This window comes from Spea bombifrons, chromosome 1 (genome assembly GCF_027358695.1).
Source record: "Spea bombifrons isolate aSpeBom1 chromosome 1, aSpeBom1.2.pri, whole genome shotgun sequence".
Classification (NCBI taxonomy): Eukaryota; Metazoa; Chordata; class Amphibia; order Anura; family Pelobatidae; genus Spea; species Spea bombifrons.
Window position 1 is genome coordinate 142,135,805 of NC_071087.1, and position 27,693 is coordinate 142,163,497.

Sequence of the window (27,693 nt, forward strand, 5' to 3'; positions counted from 1 at the left end):
CACCCCTAGTCTAGAGAGTCTGAAGCCCTTATGGCGTTAACGACAAGGCAGAAGCACCAACATTTTGCTCTTCAAAGACACTCAATATTGGTTTCTATGAGAATCACCAGAGATCTTGAGAGCCCTTGATGACCAGGGAGAGGGACACTGCATTCTAGGACAACACTGTAGCATTCTCGTAGCCACACCACTAACACTGGGACATCAGTAGTACATAAGGGGGAATTGCTGACCTATACATGCAAAATTAACAAAAAAGTAAAATTTTAAAACACGTAAGGTTGTGTGTTGTTTTTTTTCCAACCGAATTATGATCATGGTTTATTTTGTTCGTGTCTACACAGTACTGATTTTTAATTAAGATGGTAAAAATAATGTTCGCATGAGTCTGTCCTGCTTTCAGTCACAATGCCAATTCTTCTTCTCTTTATTATAGTCTTCAGGCAGAGGGATATGAAGGTTAATGTTTACTCTTCGCAGTCATAGTAAGACATAAGTTGGCAGCCAAATAGCCTCCAAGGGTTTACTGCAGACTCTGACACAGGTGATGAGTCAGTGCAAACAGGTAAAGAAAATAACAGCTTCACATGGTGGAGACATTATTATTAATTTGGATCCTACACTCTTTTTCAGACTTCCCTCAACAAGGGGTCTCTTGTCTCAACATTACGAGCTGGAACAAAGAACGAGAAAAGAATTAGAATTTAACCAATGAACCAAACATGTCAACGTTTCACAGGGAGGGGAAAGGAGCATCATGAAAATGACACAATTTGTGAAAAATCCCAATGGCAGCCTTCCATGATGTCAACAGCCAAACCAATTCTGCCATTCACTGAACCTTTTCCTAACAAGGTGGAGCTTTTTACATCCCTTTTAGAATCTTATGCGCCTATCCCCATTTTCTCTGCCATTAATTAGGTGTATGCGTGGTTTTCTGTTTGAGCAGAACCTGGACCCTTGTAATGACAACACCGTTGTGACTTTGTGGACAGTCAAGCAATGAAACTGAATAACATCAATTATTCATGTGATAGTAAATGCAGTATTTGGTCCATAAAGCCCCTACAAGAATACATTTCATTAATACTGTAATGTGAATTCACCAAAATTAACATAGTTAATTGCACACGGAATTTAACACCTCAAGACGGGCAGATGTGATCACATCTGTGCTCAATTAGCTAATATGTTCACAGAAATACATTGCTTTCATTAGGTAAGGGAGAGAGCGCTCATCCATGTTACAAAACAGAAACTACGCAAGTGGCAACGTACAGATAACATTTACGATTTATATGCTTAACAGCAAAGCACTAGTTGGAAAACAGTGAAAGGAAAACATTTGAAAATGATTCTAAAGTATTAGATATTCCAGAGTCTTGCACACTTGTTGGATACCATTCTCAGAACGTAATTCTTCACCCATAAAAACACATATTTCTGAACTGACCATAGGGTTTTATTTATGTCTGCACAAATGAAATGTGGCCTTATCATTCTAGCAGTCAATGAAATGTTCCTGATGACTGAATTGACTTGGTTTAGAAATATTGGACTGTTTCTCTTCATTGAAATTGAGTACAGTAGCAAATGGTGGCAAATAATATAGCAAATAGCAAACAAAATAATATATATATATTATATAAATATATATAATCAGTGAGATCTGGAAATGCAAAGTTATTTAAGAAGTCTCCGTTGTAATTTGCTAAAGCACTAGTGTCACAGACATCAAGAAGTTAAAATATCATCCATACAGACAGTGGCTGAACCTTGAATCATTGCACAGCTCTGTCCATTTGGGTTACAAAGTAAAAGCACTGGCCAGCTCACTTTAATTGTGATTACAGGTATCAGGACCAAAATTATATTCTGCCAATCCATGTCATACGCACAATTTAATTTACACAGTTGACGTAGCGATTGCTTGACTACAGAAATACTGAGGGTTATGTATTTCACCATAGGAACATACGCACAAACAGATCAAAAAAAGATTTATCAACAATATCTGTCAATCATTCCGGTATAGCAGAGCAAAATAGTTTTCAGCTTTTGTATGTCAACTACTGAATGTATCTATAAGACAGACAGACTTGATTCTATTTTATTTTAAAGTACTGTTCACTTCTTAAATATCAGCCATAAAGTATACCCCCAAACAAAACTGCTTCCTTTCCTATACTAAAAGAGCACATACATGCCACCAATATACCTGATAATTGCTTTTCATGATTTTAACGTATAGTGTATCTGGGAAAAAAGAGTCCAGTCTAAAGAACACAGACCGATTGATCCTATAGTCAAATTCTGGCAGACAGTGTAATTAAAACGTACAAATACTTTCCCAGGAAAATAACAGCGCTAAGCAAGTTGTTAGTCAATCAAAATCTCCGGAGGCTGACATGTTTATTGAAAGACCAAAATAAATGTTTCTTGGGAAAAAGAGATGTTTTTTATGTTCTTCTTTCGTTTAGTTATCTCAGTGCCCTCCTTACATGACTACAGAATCTGATTTTATTTGGCAAGTTGAGGTATCGCGTCTATTAATCCCAGTGGTTTCCACTGTTACCTGAACAGAAGGCGAGGATTTGTTGACCACACTGTATCTGCTCCTAGGGACAGAGGAACAATTATCTTTTAACCAATGTTTTTATTCACCAGCAAACAGGGAATCTGGAATCAAAGGCAGGAGTAGTGCAGTTGGACACTGATAAGAGATCCGTGTTTAATTCAGCTAAGAGAAATCCAAGCCCAGTCCTAGCAGACCTCAAACATAAGTCTTCCAGAAGATGCTTATTGCTTCATTATATATTTAATATATCCTATAACTCTTACTACCTCATCGACTACCTCATACTTTCTATAAAACACTTTACCTGCTGATGTTGTACATTGCTGCGGTTTCTTCTATCCAGGGTTCTCTAGACCCCATCATGGAAATAAGGGCTCTTTACTGCCCATTCTAGGAAACCTGATTCTCCTCAGTTCCCCCTAGAAGTACCATGGATTCTCATGAGCACTAATATTCTCAGCAGGCTGCGCACAACCAAGAAACAGTAGTAGGTGGACGCATTCATTTATATAAACATCACTTCCTACAAAATTAGCTTTCCTTCTGTCAATCAATAGCACCCATTGCTATCTATCCGTAATTAAGAGAAGGAATACAATTACTGACACACAGAGGAAATGTTTCCAGTATTTAACCTACGCGAGTTCTAAAAATGAATGAATTTAGTGGGCAAAGGAAGTTATAAGGCTTTTTATGCTGTCTTTTAAGCAAAGATACATAAACCGCATAAAACCTAAACATCTTTTCAATATGACTTTTTGCCCCATTCGTGACATTGTTTAATGTCATGCTGGATTCATTCACAATGGGGAATCAAATAAGCATGATTCTTATCAGACCTGCCAAGCTTTCTAATACAATAATACCAAACATTCATTTCAGGTCTACAATGAATGGCCAGACTTATCTGCAAGGATATTTTATGGCAAGAAGTTCTCATTTATGTCTAACATTGACACGGTTTACTGCTTACTGCCAGTCCATCAAATGACATGAAATGAAAATGACATGAAATGATATATTTCACAGCGTCATCCTAAAAGGGTGTTTAAATCCAGCTGTAATAATGCACTGCATGACACTATAACACAGGGATACAGACAGAGCTTTAATGTATATAACATACTGGTAGAATATCAGGACATATAAAGGAATTGCTTGGGTATGACCGGCATGAATAATTATTAAGCTAAAATGAAATAAAACCAGCACCCTGTGACACCATGTCTGGAAATCATAAACACACTCTTACAGAGCATCATCTGAAAGTATCCATCAAGAACATATATATTTTATGGAAATATATGTAGTTTCATACGTGTGGGAGACAGAACACTGCTTCGTTGAAGGATAAGGATGCACGCGTGTGTACATTGAGAGTGTGTAGCCCATGACCTGTCAGCCATAAGTGGGTTATGTACGCTTCTCCCTCAGGTGTGACAATGGAGCAGCCAATTACTTGCATCTACGAGGTCCTTCTGAGGTCCTGTACTCTAACGCTACAGAAGCTCTTTATATATCAGAATACCGTACAGAGAGAAAAAACATGTAATGTGTTGGATATACTGCTGTAAACAACTCACGGGTAGTGATCAGTAAACTATCACTCAGCTGATTCAACTAGAAATAAAATCAAGCTATTGACTATTGATTAGAGGGAAATAAAGAAAAATGGGAATGTGGTTGCGGTAATAAAAATCTTATCACGTGCTGCCCAATAGGGATTGCTCTAAATTACTGCTTATGTTATTCAAATCCCTTCACATGACAGCACCCGATCACACGCACCTGTGTAATTTATGTGTGCAAACAGGGAAAAGAAAAAATGTCGGTGCGCTAAGCTAGTCTCAGGCTCAAATAATACAAATGTATAATACGAGGCCTACCAAACAGTGTGAGCACGCTGCAAATACAGTGTGTTGGCTGTACAATGTATACAAAAAACAAAAACTGTCTGCGCTTCTTACCCTAATAAAGTTGGCAACAAATATATAAACATAATATAAATGAGAGGTTTTGATTGTATGAATTGGCCAAAGCATAATTAAGCTCACCCGCCACGTCAAGGCACACTCTCAATAGGGTGAGAACCTACTCTCACCTCCTACATAGTGTATTTTCCTGATCTTTATATGTTTCATTATCGCCTCTTGTTATGGGAAATGCCACTGGGAAAGCTTTTTGAACAACGACCTACAACTCGCACTTGTTCAGTCAATTTCGTTTTAAAACGTACCTTGCGGAAGCTGAGTAACATAAGGATAAATAAGTGACACTTTAATCAATTTATCATACTGAAGTTACCCCCTCATGCCACAAAGACTGTCTGGAAATGAACAATAATCAGCAACTTAATAAGAAGGAATAATCCTGCATAGAGCAGAGAGTTAAAAGGGACACCCCAGCCATACATGTACTTTAATACATTTGATAGGAATTGTTTTTTCCATGGCACTTTAGTGCTTATGCAGCTGCTCTTTCTTATCTTTCTCCCTGCTTTACTTGTTTCTTGGCACATGGCCATAGTGGACGAACATGGTATTTGTATATTATTTACACACAGCTCTTGCCGGTTTTTGGACCACTGTCCACCCAAAGAAGACCATGCTGCTACCGCGCAATCTAAAGAGTATAAACAGATCTGCTGTGCGGTTATTAATGCAATGCTCTCCAGGAACGTCTGACTGCGTATTCACGTCGAGTCATTCTGTCCTCTCGATCATGGGCATTGGCTGATGCCAACACAGGTTTCTCCCGCGTTGATAAACTTACTGAAGCTATGCAAATTATTTTGAGATATTTTTACATAATAAATCACATTTAATTGTTTGAACATGTGCCTGGTCTTATTTGGAGATCTGAACTAGTTTGCTGAAGTAAGGCATTTTCCTGTTAACTTACAGTGCATAAGATAGCTGTATGGTCCCTTTAGGTTTTTGTGCTGTTCCCCTTGAAAATGAATGAATGGGAATCAGCAGAATCCCCCCTATGTGCATTTGCTGTTTTTCTCACCCTCCAACTATACGCTGTGCAGATGTGCCTTGTGAACAAGGCAGGGAGTCTCTTCACACTCTGTGCACATGCTTGAAAACTACTCATATTGATTTAAATGGGACAACCTCCCAGCCACTAATTAGCTGTCCCACACAGCCAATCAGTGGCAAGAATCTTTGGACCACGAAGGAGGAGGGTGGCTGCAGATGCAGCTTCTATTTTTTGAGAGTAAGAGTACCTTAATATACATTCTTCCTAGGTGGGAGTATCAGGGACAGTAAACTGTCCCTTTAAAATGGCTGCTCCTGTGGTATACATACAGTGCCCTCCGCTAATATTGGCACCATTGGAAAATGAACGAAGAAGGCTGTGATAAATTGTCTTTATTGTTTAACCTTTTGATATTTTATTTTTATCAAAAAATACACAAAAATATTATTTTTTCATGGATATCAAACAATTGTGAACACAACACAGTTTTATCCAAAAAAGGACAAATGTTATATATATATATATATATATAAATATGCCTGAAGAGGTTGGAGAATACTTGGGAAGTGTTGTGAGACCATTCCTCCATACAGAATCTCTCCAGATCCTTCACATTTCACCAATATTTGTGGAGGGCACTGTATACAAGACCTATTTAAATCTTTAAACACAAAGTGGTTTATTAGTGTATGAAAATGTAAAACATGATGCTTTTGACAAGGGCTGAGGTGACAGAAGTTTAATCCAGAGTTTAAGCTTTCCTTTTTTAATAAGGAATTATAAGGAGTAGCCAAAGTAATGCCTGTTACCGATAATAACTAAACTGTCTTCATTGTAGTTAACGGTTATGCATAGCATAGTGTCTCCTTCCACAATACCAGATGGAAAGTAAAATGATTGTACGTCATAAAGCACTTTGGATATATTTGATATCCAGTTGAGGTTATTTAAACATCTAGTGTTTTATGCTATTTATGTATTTATGGAGCTCCTGCTATGTCTGCCATGGTTTTTCCTGCCAATGTAGCCCAATTTTGGATCCTTTCCATGTGAGATTAATAGTATCATTTTCACAATACATGGAAAGCATAATATTTTGCTTAAAGATACACCACACAAAAAGTGTCCAATTCCATGGATATTTTGTCAGTGAGGTGGAAAGCAGTGCAATTCTTTCACTGCCTAGAACTTAATGATTATTACAAATTATCATTATTACAAATTACTTAAATGCTCACTTCCCCATCAGTCTTGGAGACTGTAATTAACGGGGAACTCCCACCAAACAGTTTTATCAAAAGTATCAGACTAAAAAAGTTTTCATAATGCTGCAAATTACTGTATTTCTAGGCTTTCTACTAGACAGTGACTCCTCCTTATACACTAGAATGCCTCAGTGTTAATCACCCAGTGGCCACTCTTACTGCTGAAAGTCTATAAAGGAATGGACTTTATTAGCATTGCCATAAAGAATCAGCTCAGTGTGGTGTTTGAGCAGAGAAAGTCACCTAAAATATCACATGACTGACAAAAATGGCGGCCTCCAGGTCTGCAGATAAAGGAAGTTTATTGGAACAAAAGCAGATAAAACTATTTTTGTCAATGCTAACGCACATTATTTTATACCTCAATCATAAATAAATCAATAATAAAAGACAGAAATTCCTTAAATAAAATGTATTGACGTGACCCTTACCTTTCCTTTCCTTTAAAAGATGAGAATATAATCAGACCTATCAAAATAGCTCTGTATTAATATAGAACATTTCTTTAATAAAGTAATTTACTTTTTGTAACTCTGGCTCTTGATTATACTCTGCCGAATTCTAGGATTTCTTTCTCTCATTATGATCTAATATTTTCTCTCAAACATCTAGTCTGCGTACTCACATTTAGCTAATATATTTTGTCACATCAGGTGATGTCTTCTACCTGCCTAATGTCATAAGATCTGTCGTTCCTATAAATACTGGAAAACATCAATATTTTAATAATATGGTATTTTGGCAAATGTATTTACATTTTACATGTTTAATAAAACCTAGTCTTGTCCTAGCCAAATTTCCAACACTATCGGAACATGACTTTCTATTAGAAAAGAAATATTGAAAGTTACCCGAGAGAGGGCTTCTCACAAACCACGCTTCAGCACGCTGTTTGCTACAGATATTTCCAAATTAGGGTCTTATTTTTGGGGAATCTTAAATGTGCAAAAAAAAAAAGTCAAAGGAAAAAGGAATCTAAAGGCAAATGTTTTATTTATTTAGTTAATGGTAGCGAGATTTGCTTCAACTGATTGCATTGGCTGCACTGAATTCCCTGCACGGCTATACAAAACAGAAAGCAAACCTTCTAATGTAATGCAACATGAATAGCAAATAATAATAATAAATAATAATAAAGTTTTATGGGGTGCCTTGATGTATCCCACATTACTACCCACGGACCTTGCTTATACCATATCGCGGTTACTTCTGTCACTGCATCACAACACAGATAAGCTAAATCGAAGTTTGGTGGAATGGTTAAACTACAAATATTACAATTCAGTTAACTTTTTAAATGGACCAGTGCAAATTAACCCACTTTCTATTCTAAACATAAAAAGCCACGGCGTATATGACAAAATGTTCTCTTTTCACTCTGCTTTTGATATATTTAGACAATGAAGTTCAGTCTAGCATGATATTTCATTCTTTGGTGATAGCACACGGTTACTATAGTTACTGTATATAAATTAAACCGTAAAGGCGCTTCAAACTAAATAACCCAAGGGCACACTTAGCTATTGTGGTTTAGTTGGCAATACTGTGTTATAAGGGCATTTGAAGTGTTCTGCCCAATTCATTAACGGGCTGTTATGATGCACTCTGTCAGGTTTACACTTGTATAGAGATGCAACGTGTATCTCCATCCTCAGAGATGGAAAGAAGCCCAGCCGATTATATCATAACTGAAGTCTTCTAATCCTATATTCATGAAAGGCTGTCACTCACATTACCACCCATGGGAATTGTCATTTTCTTCTCAGAATAGCATATATATATCTATATATACCGTATTTATCGGCGTATAACACGCACTTTTTTAAACTAAAATATGAAGTTGAAACCCTACCTGCGTGTTATACGCCGATAAATCCTAGAGCTGCACAATCTTCCCCTGCACAGCTCTCTCGCGCGCCCTCTTAGGCTGCAAGAAGAATAGCATCCTGCGTTACTGCTGGAGGGTAAAGAGTTAAGAGTGCAAAGAAGAAAAAAAGCGCATATCCGCTGTGAATATAAACGACTGCTAACAATGAAAAGGTTGTTTTTGTATGCACGATCCTGCCATCTACATGCCTCTGTAATAATACCCCCTGGGGTGGCAGACATAGATGTGCTCCTCGCTGGCCAAAGCCCCCCCTCCCCAGCCGGATTGTTGCCCGGGGGCTGCATGGAAGGAGACGCTCTTCTCCAGGGCCGGCCGAAGACTTAACGCCGCCTGGGGCGAAGTTTAAAATGCCGCGCCCCCAAAACCGCCCCCCCGACGCCGGGGGGGGGGCGGCATTTTAAACTTCGCCGACGTCATAATCTACCCCCCGCCCCCGGTACTAACCTTTAAACAGTCCTGCGGCGAGTCTCCCTGCTCTGCCACGGTGCCGGCTTGTAATGCTGAGCGGCGGAAATTGACGTCACTTCCGGCGCTCTGCATTACAAGCCGGCACCGAGACCGAACAGGGAGACTCGCCGCAGAGGAGAGAGAGAGAAGGGCGCCGAGCGGGTAAGCGAAAAGCACTCGGTGCCCCTCTCTCTCTCCTCCGCTTCAAAAAAAAAAAAAAAAAAAAAAGCGCTTGGGGCGGCAATTGCCCCAGTCGGCTCCATTGTAGGGCCGGCCCTGCTCTTCTCATTTCCTCAGATCAAAGTTACCGTGTGCTAATTAACCCCATTAGCGCTGGCGGTTCTTGCATCAGTCATGCCAAGAAAAGGCATTAATTGGTGTTTTATCACCACATTTCTTGCCCCAGAAGCTCTTTAACTGCACCAATAATAATAAAAAGTGCCGTGTTGTTTTTTTTTTGTTCAGTTTTTTTGTTCAAAGATATAATAATTAATTAATTAATAATAATACTAATAAATGTTATAATGTAATAAATATTATTCCAACATTAAGTTCAGAGCTTCCAAGTCATTTATTTTCAATTTATTTATTTTTACTCCTTGTGAAAATGGGGGTGCGTGTTATACACCAGTGCGTGTTAGACGCCGATAAATACGGTATATATATATACACATACACACGTACATATATATGTGTATATATATATATATATATATATATATATATATATATATATATACACATACATACACACACCGGTATATAATATGAAAATATTGGATATTAGATCTAAAATCAGAATCGACTATTCTATTTGTGATCACCAGCTGTTAATCTAGGAAAGTATGAAACACAGAATGCACTGAATATAACAATTCTTACGCCAAACATTTGGCATACTAATTAAATCAGACGTCAAGTCAGATAGATGATGGAAAAATGATGGTTTTAATGTTAGAAAATGGAAAATAATGTAAAATAATTGTTCTTTGTTAAATGAAACACAGTTACCAGCTAGTGTCATGGGTGCTACAACCAACAAATAGCATTCTTCATCATACTTGATCACCCAGCGGCTGCTTCTGACATCAAGTGACAATCCCACCGCTTTTTCTTCTTACGGGTGGGTTTCGGCTCTGAACCCTGCGGTGCCTCATTTGCACCATTAGACATAGAAAGCCCTAAACCTGGTTCCTAACATGCTCTGGTACGCTTAATAAGAGTGATGATGTGACAGATAAAGTGGATACTGAAACCCAGAAGAGTGACAAAGACTAGTATGGCTCTGGCCAATATATTCCAATGATGGCTGCCCTGGACATCATACGCGTCTGGTCCTCAGACAAGCAAGACATTGAATATTCTACCTAATCCAGCTAACTTGGTTCAAAGTCTCATGAGGCTTATCTTGCGAATACGAATAGATAGAAGTGGTAGAGAAAGTGTTTCCAAGCTTTTCCATACCAAGATGATTTTGTTTTTATAGACAGAACGCATAGTCTGCAGTCCCGCGTTGAAGAAAAGAATGCATTAATCAACAACAAATCAACACGGAGTCCACAGAATGATTTATCACTGATGGAAAGAAAAATGATTATTTCTAAAGCGAGGACATACTGTGAATCCCCACAGAACAAAAGTGAATATGGTTACTTGGTATAACAAGCAAAAAAGAAACAGTGTTAACAAGACCCAATTTGTGATGTCTTTTACTTTAATAATGTCGCACGCTACAGACTCTGCAATGGAACACAAGGAAATGTAACAAAACAACAGCACAAAGTGCATGTGAGGTAACACAATAAACGACACTGCCTGACAAAGGAGTTCCTCCGCTTAAGTGTGAGCTGCAACACCAGATATGGCCAAGCTCTGCAAGAGACAGGGCGATCTTTAAAAAGTAATGTGATCTTGGGCAGGCTTCTGTTTGTAGGCACCCTGTAAGTAACCCTCACCTTAAGCACCCCTTTAATCCCCCTCCATCCTTTATTTTTCTCCCTGCATCTGATCCCTTCTATCTTCCTGCCCTACCCTAGTTTTTCACATGGCCGAGTTGCTCTGGACCCTAGGAATCCACTCTTTTTTGACAAGACACAGTTGGGGACATTTGTACTAATAATGCATTGCTACAGACATAGCTGACTCCTTCAGCTTGGGCTGGCCTTCATAGTAGCAACAGTGGCCACGAAGATATAACCCTCGGTCCACAACTCACAGTTTAGTGGACAAACCCAGCATTGACGTGCTTTTGGTTAAAGGTGTGAGTTTAAGGCAGTCTTAATAAAGTGACTGAAGCTGTTATCGATGTGACATTTATATCCATGGGCTAGTTATTCTTCAGCTACAGGTATTCACATCCATCCTGATATCAAAGCTATATATCACTGTTGATAATATAGGACAGGACATTTGCCACAGGACAATACAGCACATCACACAGCTTTGCATGGCAACAGTTTTTGGCTATTTTCGATAAATATATGTTAAAAAATATTCTATATGGATCTGAGTGGCAGGTTGTGCAATGATTCTGAACAATGACATATAAGTGTTTACGGGAACCAAAAATTACCACCAAGAAGACTGCTTTATGTATTTTGCTTCAGAACTAGGAATGCAATAATTAGTTCAACATATATATATATAATATTCAAAATAATAATTCTAGGCTGATTACAATTTTAGTATGTTTGACACTCATCTCAATTTTTGTATTATATTACTAAATATATATACCGTATTTGCTTGATTATAAGACGACCCCGATTATAAGACGACCCCCCAAAATCAAAATATTAATTTAGGAAAAAAACAAAAAGCCTGAATATAAGACGACCCTATAGGAAAAAAGTTTTACCAGTAAATATTAACTCATGTAAATTATTTTTTCATGTTTAATAAAAGCTATGATTGAGAAAAATATATTTTTTAAATTTCCTTTTATTTGCCAACCTGCCCCCCCCAGTTATGCCACTCTGCCCCCAGAAATGCTTTATACCCCCCTATTTGCCACTCTGCCCCATGATATGCCTTATACCCCTATATGCCACTCTGGCATATAGGGGGTTAAAAGGCATATCATGGGGCTGAGTGGCATATAGGGGGTTAAAATGCATTTCTGGAGGTATATAGGCATATCATGGGGCTGAGTGGCATATAGGGGGTTAAAATGCATTTCTGGAGGTCCAGAAATGCATTTTAACCCCCTATATGCCACTCAGCCCCATGATATGCCTTTTAACCCAGCATGTACTGGCTGCCTTGGCTTGATAGGAGTGTGATTGCTGTTAGCAGTTTGATATATATATATATATATATATATATATATCAAACTGCTAACAGCAATCACACTCCTATCAAGCCAAGGCAGCCAGTACATGCTGGAACCTGGGGATGATAGTAGTGGGATTACAGCCTCCCTATGCCATGCTACAACCCCCACCCCCCTTACACATCCATGCTATCACACACAAACACATTTAAATACTCATTCATTCCATTAATCACACATACTTCACATATTAAACACACATTAATCACACATACTTACCCAAAAACCCTCCCCCACCCCCTTACCTGAACTGCAGATCTCTCACTCGAAGACTTCTGCAGGGGACCGGCTGTAGAGCAACTTCTCTGGCCCCGCCCCCAGAGGAGGGAGGGGGAGATAGAGCTCTGTGAGGACGCTGCAAGCTTCCTGTCCTCCTGCTTCTAACAGAAGAGACGCTGCTCGCGACCGGTAAGCAGCATGGCCCCAGCAGACATTTTTTGGGGGGTCTGAGAAGACGACCCCGATTATAAGACGAGGGGTATTTTTCAGAGCATTTGCTCTGGAAAAAACCTCGTCTTATAATCGAGCAAATACGGTATATATATCCTGAAAAATATTCTCAAAACACCTGCAGAGTTATTGGGTAAAATGTTAAATATGCTTAAAATATGTATAACCCAATTTTAAAATGTACAAAATGTATGCCAAAATGTACACAATAAACCATAATGATCATAACATATCAAATTTTATCCTTGAGATTTATTTTGCCTCTTGTGGCAAGTCTTCCAAGAAATACATTTAGGATTGCCCTTACATATTGATAACCCCGATTAGATAACCCTGATTAGACCAAGAATGACACAGAGATCGTTGTATATTACCATTTCTTGATTATTGATACAGAGACTTGGCATGAAGAGAACACAGGATGAGTCTAGTTGAGGCAGTGCCAGAAGAGAAATGGTGCTATATCCAGCAGCCGCATGTTTCTATTGCTTTCTGAGGTTGAACTACTTTTTACAAGAAAATAATTCCCAAGTTATTTATGTGGGTTTTGAAGACTGAAGTTTTAAGGGAATAATTTATAATTACTATATTATATATGATGTTTTGGGAAATGCCTATGTCTGTCTACTGAAGGCAGTACAGAGGTCCACGTGCTTCAGGAGAATGAGGGCTTCCTTAGAGATTCTGGATACACAGAATGTTGCCTGTCCAATGCCTGACTAACCTGGACCAGAATGAGAAACACTATGCCACTGCTATGAGAGCGATACATGGCCCATATGCCCATGTCCAGTAGGATACTGACACACTGGAGTTCAGGGGAGGGCTACAAATATATTAAGCGGTTTGTAAGATAGAAATTATTAGGAAAGACTAAGACCAACAATAGATGGTATATGATACCTACTGAAGTAGCCACTACGTATCCGCCACACTTCAATATATATGTTGGTGTGTAATAAAGGAATAGGAGATTTAATGTATATTTGGTGGTACCCTGAACAAGTAAAAAAAAAATGGCCTACAATTATTTAGAACAAACGGTGGATTTACTATGAAAAAAAATCCAGCAATGGCATTACTGCACCTTAAATGGCCCAATTTCACAAAAGATCAATCCCTCTTGGTGATACATTTTTTTGTAGCCACAAAACTTTTGATAGTAAGAGAGTGGAAAAAGGGGAATTCATTTACTATGGAACAATTGGCAAAATCAAATAATGTTTCAATTAAATGGAAAAATGGCTTAAGATAGATCAACTCCTCTACTAAAACTCATAGTTATATTGTTTAACCCCTTAAGGAACAGGCTGTTTTTTTACTTTTTTGTACCCTTTGGGACCGAGGCTCTTTTAACGCTTTTGCGGTGCTCTTGTTTATGTAATTTTCTCCTCACCCATTTACTGAACCCACACAAGTTCTATATTGTTTTTTTTCCAGGACAAGAAGGGCTTTCTTCAGATACCATTGTTTTGATCACATTACCTAATTTCCTATAAAAAAAAAATTATGAAATATAATGAAAAATTTATTTTTTGAAAAATCTTTTACTCATCCAAAAAAGCTAATGAAAAAAAACTGCTACATAGATTCTACTATTTGCCCTGAGTTTAGAAATACCCAATGTTTTTATGGTTTTTTTTCTGCAAGTTATTGGGCAATAAGTACAAGTAGCGTTTTTTCAAAACCAATTTTTTTTCCAAATCTGGTAATTCTTCCCCCATGTGCTATTTCGTTTATCTTTAAAGCTGGCCAATGTGTTTTACCCCATCAAACTATATATTTTTGAAAACTAGACACCTCAAGGTATTTCAAATGCTGGTATTTTAACCCTTTCCATGCACTGATTCTACTATCACCCTTTCTCAAACTTATGGTTGATCGTCTCCTAAACTTTTAAAACGGGCGTCCTCCTGTGACCTCATATTTACACAATACAGCCTATTTTAAGAATATATTATATGATAATAAGAATGCCATAGATTGTATACTTTATATGTGAATTTACATGTATGTACTAAATAAAAAAATATGTTTATTAAGCTTATTTAAAAGGAGGACCAATGTTAGAACAATAAGTCATACTCTAAAACTAGAGGATCAGAGGCAAGTTCTACTTTACTTAAAGGGTAGTAGATAAATATAACTCTCCCAGCAGAAGTGGTGGAGGCTAATTCCGTGAGGGAATTTAAAACGGCATGGGATAGGCATAAAGCTATCCTCAGTATATGACCAGACCAAGGACTGATAGGTGTTGGAATCCTTCACATCAGGATAAATGGGCAGACTAGGCAGTCGGACAGGATGGTTCTTATCTGCCATCAAATTGTATGCGTCTATTTTTCATAATCAAATAGTACAGGTTTATAACTCAGAACTACAGCACCCAAGTGCATTAGCAATATTCTATGGTCTTCTAAGTGGAAATGGGAGATAAAGGTCTTTACATTCTTGAATAAAAAATAATACATTGTCCATTATTCATGTGTTTAGGAACTAGTTATAAGTCTCCCTGTGAACTACTTGTTGGCACCAAAAATAGCTTCTCTTTTTAGTAAATGTACTAGCTGCCGACCAGCTCTGTTATCACACATAAGGTTTAGGTTTCAGGAGGATTCTGCCCTTCCTTTTTCCTGCAATTTTAATTATAAATGGCTGTGAATCAGTAAATTTCATACAACTTGGAAAGCAGGTGCGGAGTACCAAACATTTCCTGAATCAGATCCACAGAACCAGATTAACAGAGACAATCACATAATGTGAAGCTGATCTTTTACATCCAGGGAATGTATCTGGTACATGAACTATTCTAACATCTACGGAGAAATTAGCTAACTTTCCAAAACGGTATTTCTTCTTATAGTAACAAACACTGCAGCTGTTACAACTAACGTATACAAGAGATTTTCCTTGGCAATTTTACAGCATCTCGGTAATTGTTTAGCTGGTATTGCAGTTTGTAAGACATGGAACAGGACATGAGCGGCATAAAAATCTGTTTCTTTTCCTTTCTAATTCCTTAATAGTGTTTGTGGCTGCATTTACTTTCCGTGCAGTAGCACCCTAGTTAGACTTCAGAGATGCAGGTGGGTCTCGGCTCAGTATACATTGAAGAGTATATGTTTACCATGGCTGTCTGTACATGAGCACAGATACCCGGCACTATTTCCTACATTTTAGATCGCAGCCACTGGGTCAGTCACTCAATGAGGCCTCCTTCTTCTGTGCATTTCGGACACTCTTATATACTGCTTTTTGTGAAATGCATGTCATGCTACAGCTTTTCTTAATATACATTGAAGGGACACTCCAGCATCGTGTGCACATACATGTATATGGCAGGTATGTTGTCGGATCATGGGATAACAAGGAAGATTTTGCAGCACGGCTAGAATTTGTCAGGTGAACATTTTATTTTTTTCTCCTGTTTTGGAAGAATGCATATTAAAATACTCACACAGGATTAGAGTTACTCACAGAGTACTTTTATATGCAGTAGGCTGTCCCTTTAAGGCATTATTGCCCCCTTCATTTTTTTCAAGCTATTTGTTGTGATTTCTATATTTCTGCCAAGTATTCTACATCTGATATTCTTTGTACCCTGTATACATTATTTATTCTGTATATGAGTTTGTTTGTTTTTTATTTATGTCATATTTACTAAAGTATTGTTTTTTGTGCTATTCTGTTTTATCACTTGTATTCTACACGCTGCCACGAAAGGCAAAACTGCCCACCCATGTTGGGCTGCTATATGTTAGTTGTGATGTTTTACCCACACAATATGCTTAGAAATACTGAAAGGACAGGATTAAAATGCTTCAAGATGGAAAGTTCCTTTGAAACCAGTAATGCTGCTACAGACAGCAATGCCATTTACCTGGAAAATACCCATCTTTTGCTACCTTTATTGTAGTCTTTGTATCCTCATAACTTTGCGTTACTAAGGGAACTACAATACATTACAACCCATGACCACAAACACATGTCTCCAGTGCATAAATAAAAAATACAAAAATAATATGTATTAATTGCAGCAGTATAGTGTTAAAAATATCTGAAATCACCCAGAAGAACTACTCCCCTAATGCACCAAAATGTATATTTACTGTGTTGAGTCTCTTATCTTCAGACATTCCTTAAGATCTGTAAAACAATGAATATTCCATGCCTTCTGAAAAGCTTTCATCTGCTTCCTGAAGATAACAGACAAAAGAAAAATCCAGGACAAGAAAACATTATTCAATGAAATAAAGAACACACAAACAGTCTTTATATTCTTATTCTGCTTCGATTTTTATATTTAAATGTTTTTAGCAAAATTAATATATGTTATGACCAAATATTTTCCAGTAAGATGGTAGTTGTGTCTAATGTACAGAAAAAAGATGGCTTTCTGCTCCCATGCTACGCAACCAGAATTGTCCCCAGAACACAGGATCTGGCAAAAGGTCCCTAAATATCGGGACTATTGCATTCAGTTCCTAATTATGCGTAAGGTTTTCAACTGGAGCCTTTATGATAAAATTAATTTACAAATAAGGCAATCTCTATATATCCTCACCTTTTAGTATCTACTAGTTCCTCAAGCTCTTTGGATTTACACGCTGCTTTCTTTAACACTTCCTCTGGGATATCTGCCAGTTTAGCAACATTTAATCCATAGCTCCTTGCAGCTACCCCTCTAGTTATCTGGTACAAAAATGTAATATATTCCGGGTGCTGGGAGACATCGGATCCTACAAAAGAATGAAGATCACTGTGAAAAAAATCAACAGGGAAGGACAGAACAAAACGGACTTCCAGGCAAACAAATACAGTTATGGATGACATATAAGGTTCCACGGTGCTTGTAGTGCAAATTCAGGATTAAAAAAACACAATTACCCCTATTTTTCTTATTCTTTACAAAGCAATGAACTAAGGTTGGAATTTGGAAACAGTTTGAAATGCCAATTTTTATAGAGCAAAGCATTTTGCACAGTTTAAAAATAACATATATTTTGCCCTGTGTCTGAATAACAGATTCAGTTTTACATTTCTTGAGCCCAACAGGCTTAAAGACTTCCTACTAGCAATTTAGGACCGAAACACTTTTAAAAACATAGGTTTTCGAAAAGGGACACAAGCCAGAAAAGGATTGACGAGAAGCAACATAGACTAGGAGATCCTTGGATTAAATATATATATTATTTATTGTAGAATGGGTGGCATATAGGCCAGAAGAGATGCTGCCTGACCACCGGCTAAAAATCAGCACATGCCAGTTGTGCCTCATGGAGAATCGGACGCTTCTGACTTTGCTGTTTTATGTTGACTACATTCAGTCCCTTATAGACTCAATAGCACAGAAAGCCCTGTTTGTTTGAATCACATTCTGTACAATTCTGATGGGAAATGTAATATAATGTACTTGTATTTTATGCAGTCAACGCAACCTTCCACAGAATGTTTTATGCAATAACTATACCGCTTTCTGTGTTCTCCTCTTCGTCAACGAAAAAAGCCATGTGATAGTTTCCAACATGGTCAGGGTAGGCCTTTTCCAGTTCACACAATGGAGGGTAATGTGTCACAAACAGTGTTAATGATGCCATCTAAGTACAAGGAGGACAAAGTTAACAAAAAATCCTAATAGAAAAGAAAAACAAAAACATCATCACACTAAACAGTCAAGAATGGACTATGGTTGTCTTAAATCATAAAGACGGTCATCATGATAGCGAAGATAATAAAACTATTTCATTTTGCTGTAAACTGAATATATATTCATATAATACATATATAATATTAAAATATTAGTTCCTGCTTATCCTATGGCTGCAGGCTATTCCGGGGTATAAACTGCACCACAAACACAACTCACACTTTCTGTTAATGTGTCTAATCCACTATTTACACATAATCCAGTTAAAACCCACGCATGAGAAATTCTTCGGTCCCTAAAACATAAAGCCTTGCGCAGATTGCTCTTAGTCCAACAGTTATAATACATGATTCGATACACACGGTATTCCATGACACCAAGATCAACTTAATGGAATTAGGTCCATACACAAGCTAATTATTCCACCTATTATTATTTATTGTTTTATATATCGGTATCATATTTTGCAGAGCTGTACAATAGGTATAAAGGTCATAAGAAGTAGAGCATAACATGACGATTTGACTTACAGAAACAACAGGTGAGGAGGGCCCTGATCAGAGGAGTTTACAATCTAGAGGGAGTTAGGGTGTATTATACAAGCGGTAAAAGTGACACTGTAAGGCATGGACCAGCCACACCGGTATAAGTATTGTCCACAGGCAGGAGAGGGATTAGGAAAGGTGAGCTAAAGGAATATGGGTTGAAGGGCACTAACAAGTAAATTCATAGGCGTCCCTAAAGGACCGAAGGGAGGTGGAAAGACAATCAGGCCAGTGAGGGCATTCCAGGGGGTAGGGGTAGTCCACGGGAAATCTTCAAAGCGTTCATGAGAGCTAGAATTTAGAGGAGAGGACAGGCGGCGATCAACAAATGAGCAGAAAGACCTGGAAGGAACGTATGTGATGATGAGTAAGGAGATGTACGTAGAGGAAACGCTATGGAGATCACTGAGTAAGAGTCAGATTTTTTAAAAAATCCTGAAGCATAGAGGCAGCCAGTGAAGAGACTGACACCTCTACCACCTTACTTGCCTGTATACTGAATACCCATTTTACTCATTCAGCTCCAAGAGACTTGGGTGTGCAGTGTGACATTAGACCAAACTCTAAGTCATCTGTTCACAGTTTGTCTTACCAGGAACCATCACTGTATTCAAATACACCTTCTCCCTCTTCATCGCATTAGATGCGTTTTATTGGGTCATCATTGTGTGGCATGATTATAGAATGTGTATAAATAATAGCATTTGGAACTCTTAATATTAAGCCATGTGGTTAAAAGCTGCTGTTCCATTTGTGATGATGCTATGTTGTAGTTAAAAACAGCATTATAACCAACAATCCTAGAACATTGCTGCTCTTCCCGTGTCAAATTTTGCCTGATTCATCATTTTTGCAGGGAACACTTGTCACGCGACACAAAAGCAGAAACTGACAAAGCTTCTTAAAAACTTTCTGCTGAGATTTAGTTTATTATAGCGCGTTATGTTTGGAACTGCACCCTTAAAGCAAAAGAACGCCTAAAAGTGCAGATTTTTCAATGAAGATTTGTCAGGGCAATTAGGACACTGCTAAAAAGCTTTGTCTACTTTTATTTATTATATTTATAAAGATTTCAGCATGCAAAAGACTTTCCGACATGCTGCCCATTTAACACTGCTGTAGAATGGTTATATGTTTCGTAATCCTTCTGAAGCAAAGAGCTTTGAGATCCCAAAAGCTTAAGTAACGTTATGTCTTTTTTTGTGTTGGCCCAATAAAAAGTATCACCTTTGAAGAAGATTCCGTTTTTTCTTGGGCTAATACTGCAATCTTGCAGGAAATATAATTAGAGGTTTTAATGGTGTGTCCTAAATGCTAAGAACTTATAGTTTTTAATTAATGACAGTTTTGGAAAATCATTGACATAACATTCCAAGTTACATTACACTTTTGTTTCTTTAATACAAAATAAAAGTAGCTCCTACTTTTAAAAAATGTTATGAGCCAAGAACACCACTCGAGTGACACAAATACTTACATCTCGTATAAAGAATTCAAGCGTGGCATAAGCAATGGCTATACCGTCATGCGTACTCGTGCCTCTTCCCAACTCATCCAGGATAACCAGGGACTGTGACGTAGCAGATTTGATTATGTCTGCCGTCTCTGACAGCTCTTCCATGAACGTGCTTCGACCTTTATAGATATTGTCTGCTGCTCCCATTCTAAATAAAATGCAATGCATAATGAACTAGTATTCAGCAAATTGTATATTATTACGATATGTTTGTGTATGTGTATATATATATATATATATATATATATATATATATATATATATATAAATATATATATACACACACATATATGTACACACACATACACACAAAATCAACAGTGGTAATGTTGCGTGGCTAACAAGTTAAATTATTAATTCCCAGTATGGACTTTGTATATAATATTACCTTTCAAATTACTAAAGACATGAAAGTAGAATAGGCAATTAATAAACACTGTATACTGAGAACACAGATCGCTCTCTTCTTTATATGTAATTAAAATATAGCTTCAGATATTTTGACACACGTGTGCAGAGCCTTTCATCGGTAACTGGAAGAAATACATTAGAAGTAATGGAACTGCGCGGGTATTTATGGCTGCAGAGTTTAGCGAGAATTCCCACGACTGCACTGAAATAACAGCTGCATGATCTGTCCCGGTAGTCACTGAGAACTTCTGTGGAGCAGGAGCGCTGGGCTCTATGAATCGCAGAATCAGGCTAAATAGTTTAATAAAGCTTAATTCACTCAACTCGATACTTTTGATGGAAAATATCATTCGGATTTCTTTCAACTCTGATAAACCAACTGAAAAAAGCACGGCACACGCAAGAATTAATCTTTACAATTTGAAGGAAGATTTACTGAACAAGTCTATAGTATAATGAGGGACAAGAGATGGCATCAACATTAATGACATTTATTGTCTATTGGACAGTGCGAGACAGTAAATCTGTACATTAACCACGCAGCCTAGTTTGGATTAGGCAGGGATTTCAGCATGTTCATGCAAATAGGGTAACCTGTAAGCAGGGCCGGCCCTATTATGGGGCAGACTGGGGCAACTGCCCCAGGCGGCACTTTAGAAGGGGCGGCACTTTGCCGCCCCAAGCGCTTTTTTTTTGTAGCGGAGGAGAGAGAGAGGGGCACCGAGTGGTTTTCGCTTACCCGCTCGGCGCCCCTCTCTCTCTCTCCTCTGCGGCGAGTCTCCCTGTTCGGTCCCGGTGCCGGCTTGTAATGCAGAGCGCCGGAAGTGACGTCAATTTCCGGCGCTCAGCAGTACAAGCCCGCACCGTGGCAGAGCAGGGAGACTCGCCGCAGGACTGTTTAAAGGTAAGTACCGGGTGGGGGGATCGTAGATTATGGCGGCGGCGAAGTTTAAAATGCCCCCCCCCGGCGTCGACGGGGGGGGGCGTTTTAAACTTCGCCCCAGGCGGCGTTAAGTCTTTGGCCGGCCCTGCCTGTAAGTAAACCAGCATTCTAATCACAATTCTGTAATATAAACTAGTAGTATGCATGACAGTAGGGTTTACTGAACCATGGCTAAGGGATATCAATAACACCCCCTCATAAACAAAACAAACAAAAAAAACATTCTGGTACTATTGCCAGTAAAAAGCTAGGCTTCACAATTTTCGACATGCTTTTTTTGTGCAGCGTCACTGTATACGTTACACAATAAAGTTCTTTGCAGTGGGAAGATTGTGTACGTTGTGTTTTTCCAAAGAGAAAAAAGAGTGGAGACAAAAGCAAGAGCGAAGAGGAAAGAAAAGACAGAGGCTCTGAGGATTTCACAGATTAATTATTAGAAACTAAATCCAAATTTTTTGAAAGCCCGCTGGTGTTTGATGAACCAGAACCGATAACTTGTCAATGATCATACTGAACATAAGTTTCTGTCATACTCGGGCTGGGTATATCTGCCAGCAGTCGGATCAATCCATGCTAAGAGTTTATTCCCAGGAAGGGCTCTAGTCACAAGAATCCATATGGAGGACACAATTCAAAAAAACAAGGGGATGAGGGCACAACCACATGTGAAGACAGTATCCGTACTGCTTGCAACACCGCCAGCCTAATCCCATAGCAAACTGGACAATTGGGTATTTTAGAGCTGGTGTAGTGTACCATCAGGGATATATTTTTACATGCCTGCTTCTTAAGTGAGACACAAATTGAAAGTTCATCAGTAGCCTCCTAGAAGTCTTCTCACTCTGAGGCCTCCCTTACAGCCACCTTTCATTTGCCAATGTCGGAGGACAAGTCCGGAAGGTTGAAAAGAAGGAGGAGGACCGGTATAATAGGAAATACTTTAGGGCTAACCTCATTGTAGCATACTAGATTTTCTGCCTCCGGACTTGCAACCAAATACATGAAGGTGACAAAGGAGTCAACCACAGATATCACAGAATCAGTTTATCCCAGTATGTTGAAAGTGTTTAAAAGCACACATATTATTGTTTAGACTCTAAATCATGCATTGCACAGAAATAAAAATAATAAAAATAAATAATAAAAAAAAACAACTAAATAAACTGGTTGAATGAAAAATATATAAAGGGGCAAAATAATAGTAAAAACTAATCCAGTCATTCAAAATTGATTTATAAAAGGATTACAAGCACTAGAGGTGGAATCCAACAAATAATAATTTGTTGAATACATAAAGGATTAGGGATTTCATATGAAGCACTGGCAGATTATGCCATAGGCAGCCTCGGCTACTGGCCAGGCCACGTGTCAAAGCTGGGCCCTGACAGCAGTCCTAGTATTATAGAACTGTGCAGGCTGAACAGGCTCCTTGTATTGTGAAAAACGTCTAACAATGCAAGAAAAGGGCACATTTTAGTAAGATCGCAAGAACCGGCCCCACTTCTCCTTCTCTACCAGTATATCTTTACATATGTTGGTTATTTTAAGTTTTGTATGTTGTCAATGTTAGCACTATTCATAATCTCCACTCTCCTCTGTTTTAATAACTATGGGAAATAAAATGTAGTGGAAAGTTCTACGGTAATATGTAATAGAATAGTGAACATGGACATGATTGGCAACACGCTAGTGAAAGTTATACCTGGCGGATATCAAACAAAGTCTCAGCAGGTGACGGGCACATGGCAAGTCTCATAGACAGCACTGCTGACCGCATTATGATTACACAACGCTGTATATCTCTGTTGGATAGCAGATTCAGCCTAATAATAATTATTATTTTTACTATTAGTATTATTATTATTACTAATGCAACTCCTCTTTATTATTTTTTATTTCAGTATAATTTTCTTCCTGGTTTATTATATTGTATAATAATAATAATAATAATAATAATAATGTACGGTAGCATGTTGATACTAACATTTTAATAAAGAGGACAAAGTACTGTAGAGAAATCGATGGGAAGTCATTTGTAAAATGGACTAAGGGTATGCCCTGCCGGGCTGCGCGCTGGGAGCTACAGGACCCCTTCAACATTCACTTTTCACTAAGGTGCAGTAGGTGGCAGTTCAAGTTTTTGTGGGCACTGAGCTAAGAGACTTATCGGGGGCCGAGCTTCAGCAAAACCGATTAAAAGACAAAATTACAAGAAGCATATAATGAGCAATCTGTGTCGCTCTTCCTTCTGTATGGGGCACCATAAACAACTGATTCATCTGCTCAATGGTAGATGCAGCGTCACCTCTGGCTACAGCCGCATGCCATTAATGTTCATATCATTTTCATTCCCTATGACTATCCTCCCCACTTACTTTGGCTGCTATGATGGTTTTAATGGATTAATGGGGGTCATGTGCAAACAGTGATCCTAGTGCAAATTTTTCAACTGGTCTTATCACCGTGGTAAGAAATGTATTCAGCAGATCAGTAGCTACGAGGATAAGAATAATTTTCAAACTTGCGTGAGAATCACTTTTTAAGATGTAACCAAAGGAGGATCTGCATTGTCTTTACGTTTGCTCATTCTGTTTTAAAATACTACACATTCAGCGTTTGTTTAATTACATTAAGCAATAAAACGCTGAGCGACAACATTCGATAGGTCGCTAAGATGACTGCATCAGTTGGCAACAGAATATCTTCTTCTTATGGCAAATCAAGTGAGTGTGTGGATTATTATTTTTTATTTTAATGTTATGTTCATTTTAAATCTACCAGCAGCACTGCTGACTGCTGAAACAGCTGATGTTTTGTAATGCATCAATCAGGACTTCCACAAAGCAAATCCTTTTTAGCAACTTTGTTCATACTGGATACGCAGTCTGATGACGTCATTTAACAGTGCAGCTGCATCACGCTCATTTACATGACATCATGTAGCAGGCCTGATGAGCTACAGATGTCATTGGTTATGTTGTCATAACAACAATTCAGTTTACATCAATTTATTTTGATATTTTGATGACCTAAAGTTAAATTAAACAAAATACTCTGCTATGAAGTGTTTAGTATCAAGCGTTGGCTGTCAATGCCATGTCTGTGTCAAAATGTATTTACAGCCGATTATTTTGCATACGTGTGCAAAATATTTGCGTGTTTAGTTGAATATGTCATATGACTCAGTCTATTGCTAAACAATTAACATTACAGCTACATACTCTCCATGTATTAGATGACCGGAGCAATGTGATGGGTTGCCGAGGCGTCTGTTCACAGGCAGTAAAGGAGGATTTTATATTGCATATGGAATTGAAATGTATTAAGCGTTTTACACAGCAGTTCCTTTTAGCCAGACTGCAGGGTGCAGACATCCGGCAGTTACTATCATTATCGTTTCTATATACATATTTGGCAATGCTTTATTATCAAAGTTAAACATAATATTTAAAACAGCACCATAAGGAGTGGAGGCCCCTGCTCACAAGAGCTTACATTCTAATGCAGTAAATGATACTAACGGTGCATGTCAGTAAATGATACTAACGGTGGCAGGAATTAGGGCTGACAGAATTGTTTTTTTAAGGCATTGTCCAGCTAGTATATACAGGACGGGGGATACAAGTAAACAAAAGAAGTTTGGTGTAGGAGAGCATTGATAAAGTAAAAAAAGTACATACCAAATACAAGATATGTTTGGGAGTTACACCGTGCTGTTGTCTGCATTGCTTACTTATAGGACAGGGGCGTCCAACCTGCGGCCCTCCAGCTGCTGGAGGACTACAGCTCCCTTAATGCTATTTCAGCTTAGTGGCTGGCAGAGGAGTATGGGAGATGTAGTCCAGCAGCAGCTGGAGGGCCGCAGGTTGAACACCCTTGTTATAGGACAATAATGGTGCAAAATGACAGCTGGCGGCTGTGAAAGGGTTGGATGGAGTGGCATAAAGCTATATGATGGTTTAAGGAGAATACTAAAAGAGTTACCAGAGGTGAGAATATGGGGTCTATTCATTAAAGGGACAATTGTCAGGAGAGTTCTGATTGAGCTCCTTGACATCACTACACACTATGGAGGTCCAACCCAAGTGAGCTTCTACTGCAGAAAAAACTCAGCTGACCCTATATAATGTATAATTAAATTATTTATTTATTTAATTCACTATTTTACTTATACATGGTAAGGGTCCACTCAGCCCTTCCGCCTGGTGAAACTTGCCAGTGTTAGCCCTTTACAAGGTATAGTGAATGAGAGAATTAAAACCACAACGTTCCAGCAAACGGTCGCCTTAGTGATTTAACCTCAAAGTATAAAATTAGCAATTAAACTAAAATAATCAAGTAGGACTGCAGTGATACCCTAAAGTAATTCAAAAAGGGCAGACTAGAGGGGTCAATATTTTTTTCCCCCACTGTCCCCAACAATGTAGCAGTAAAGTAGAGGGGACACTAAAACTTAAACAAAATAAGTAAAACAGAAAGAAATCAAGAGATTCATGCAGTAATACTGCCTTATAAGCATGAGAATTTCTAACTTAAGCACAAATGGTAAGATCCGCCAGCGAGGACAGGTACTAGATGAGAAAATAACTAAAATAATAAATAATTTCACAGTTTCTGTCCGACCGGAATATACACTTACACATAAAACACAAGAAAAATATTATTGACCACCTGCAAACTCTATTATTTCGCTGTATACAAAAAGCCCTTCAATTTGAAGAATTTAATTAAGCGAAGCATTTCGTACAGGCCTAAGGACATGTCACGTACATGTCTTGTGAAATACTGCACTTCACATGAGGCAAGGCTGCGAAATAACATTTTACCATAAAGGTCTGAAGGAATATGTTTTCCAGTTCCCAGAAAGCTTCAGGCAAAGAACATTCGGCAGACATAGTAGAGCTTTCCTTCTTAACTCAAAATCAAATTTCGGTCTGAACACTTAGTAAAGTATTATAGGATATTCACCGGATCAATATCATTATCGGTTGTAGAATGTACCTGTCTGGCGACAGAGTGCACTCAGAAAGCCGCTATTTTACATGTTTTTGGCCTGGATTTATAATCTACTGCGTATGCGACATCTATCTCAACAGTCATTGTTTATTCTTTGATTTATATAGCGCCATCATATGCGCTGCACAATGGCTAAACAGGTACAGTTATGTCCTCTGCTTTTCTAATAAGCAATTGGTTTATAATTCAATTGTTTTAATTCTTGAAAACCAAAACTAATCATAGTAAGCATTGTTTTAAAGTCTGATATTGTCTTTATTTCATCTTTAGACAGTTGCTAAACTGAATATTTTATGGATGATAAACATTTGCTTTTGAAATTTTGCTTTTTGTTTATATTTTGATCTGAGCGCAAGTAATAGCATGACCAAAAATAGTACGTTATGGGTTTAAAATGGACCCATGTAGCCACAATTGCGGTGATCGCAGGGTCACCACTGTAGCCGGTCAGCATGAATGGAGCGATCAGTCTGCAGTCTGCGCATGTGATTGCTTCTACTGCCAATCAGTCAGACGCTCTTTCACTGAGATCGTGAGCTGAAGAGAAACGGAGAACAGTAAGAAAAAAGTGATTCCCTGGGTCCCAAGATTGACTTTTAATATGCAATTCTGAACGTATATCGGGTTAGTTAGTGGTAAATTACATGGTTAATGTTAGGTTTAGGCAGGCC

At 38.2% G+C, this 27,693-nt stretch overlaps 1 protein-coding gene across 1 annotated transcript in view; it reads right to left on the bottom strand.

Annotated features, from left to right (window-relative positions):
* Positions 1-233: 233 nt before the first annotated feature.
* The window catches only part of MSH3 (mutS homolog 3), a 98,598-nt gene continuing 71,138 nt past the window's right edge, over positions 234-27,693 (bottom strand). Inside the window, exons 21-25 of the mRNA XM_053475318.1 lie at positions 20,614-20,800; positions 18,415-18,541; positions 17,509-17,683; positions 17,054-17,140; positions 234-673 (exon numbers count right to left, since the gene is read on the bottom strand). Of these exons, the coding sequence (XP_053331293.1) occupies positions 667-673; positions 17,054-17,140; positions 17,509-17,683; positions 18,415-18,541; positions 20,614-20,800 (583 nt within the window). The 3' untranslated portion in view covers positions 234-666. The remainder of the gene's footprint in view (positions 674-17,053; positions 17,141-17,508; positions 17,684-18,414; positions 18,542-20,613; positions 20,801-27,693) is intronic.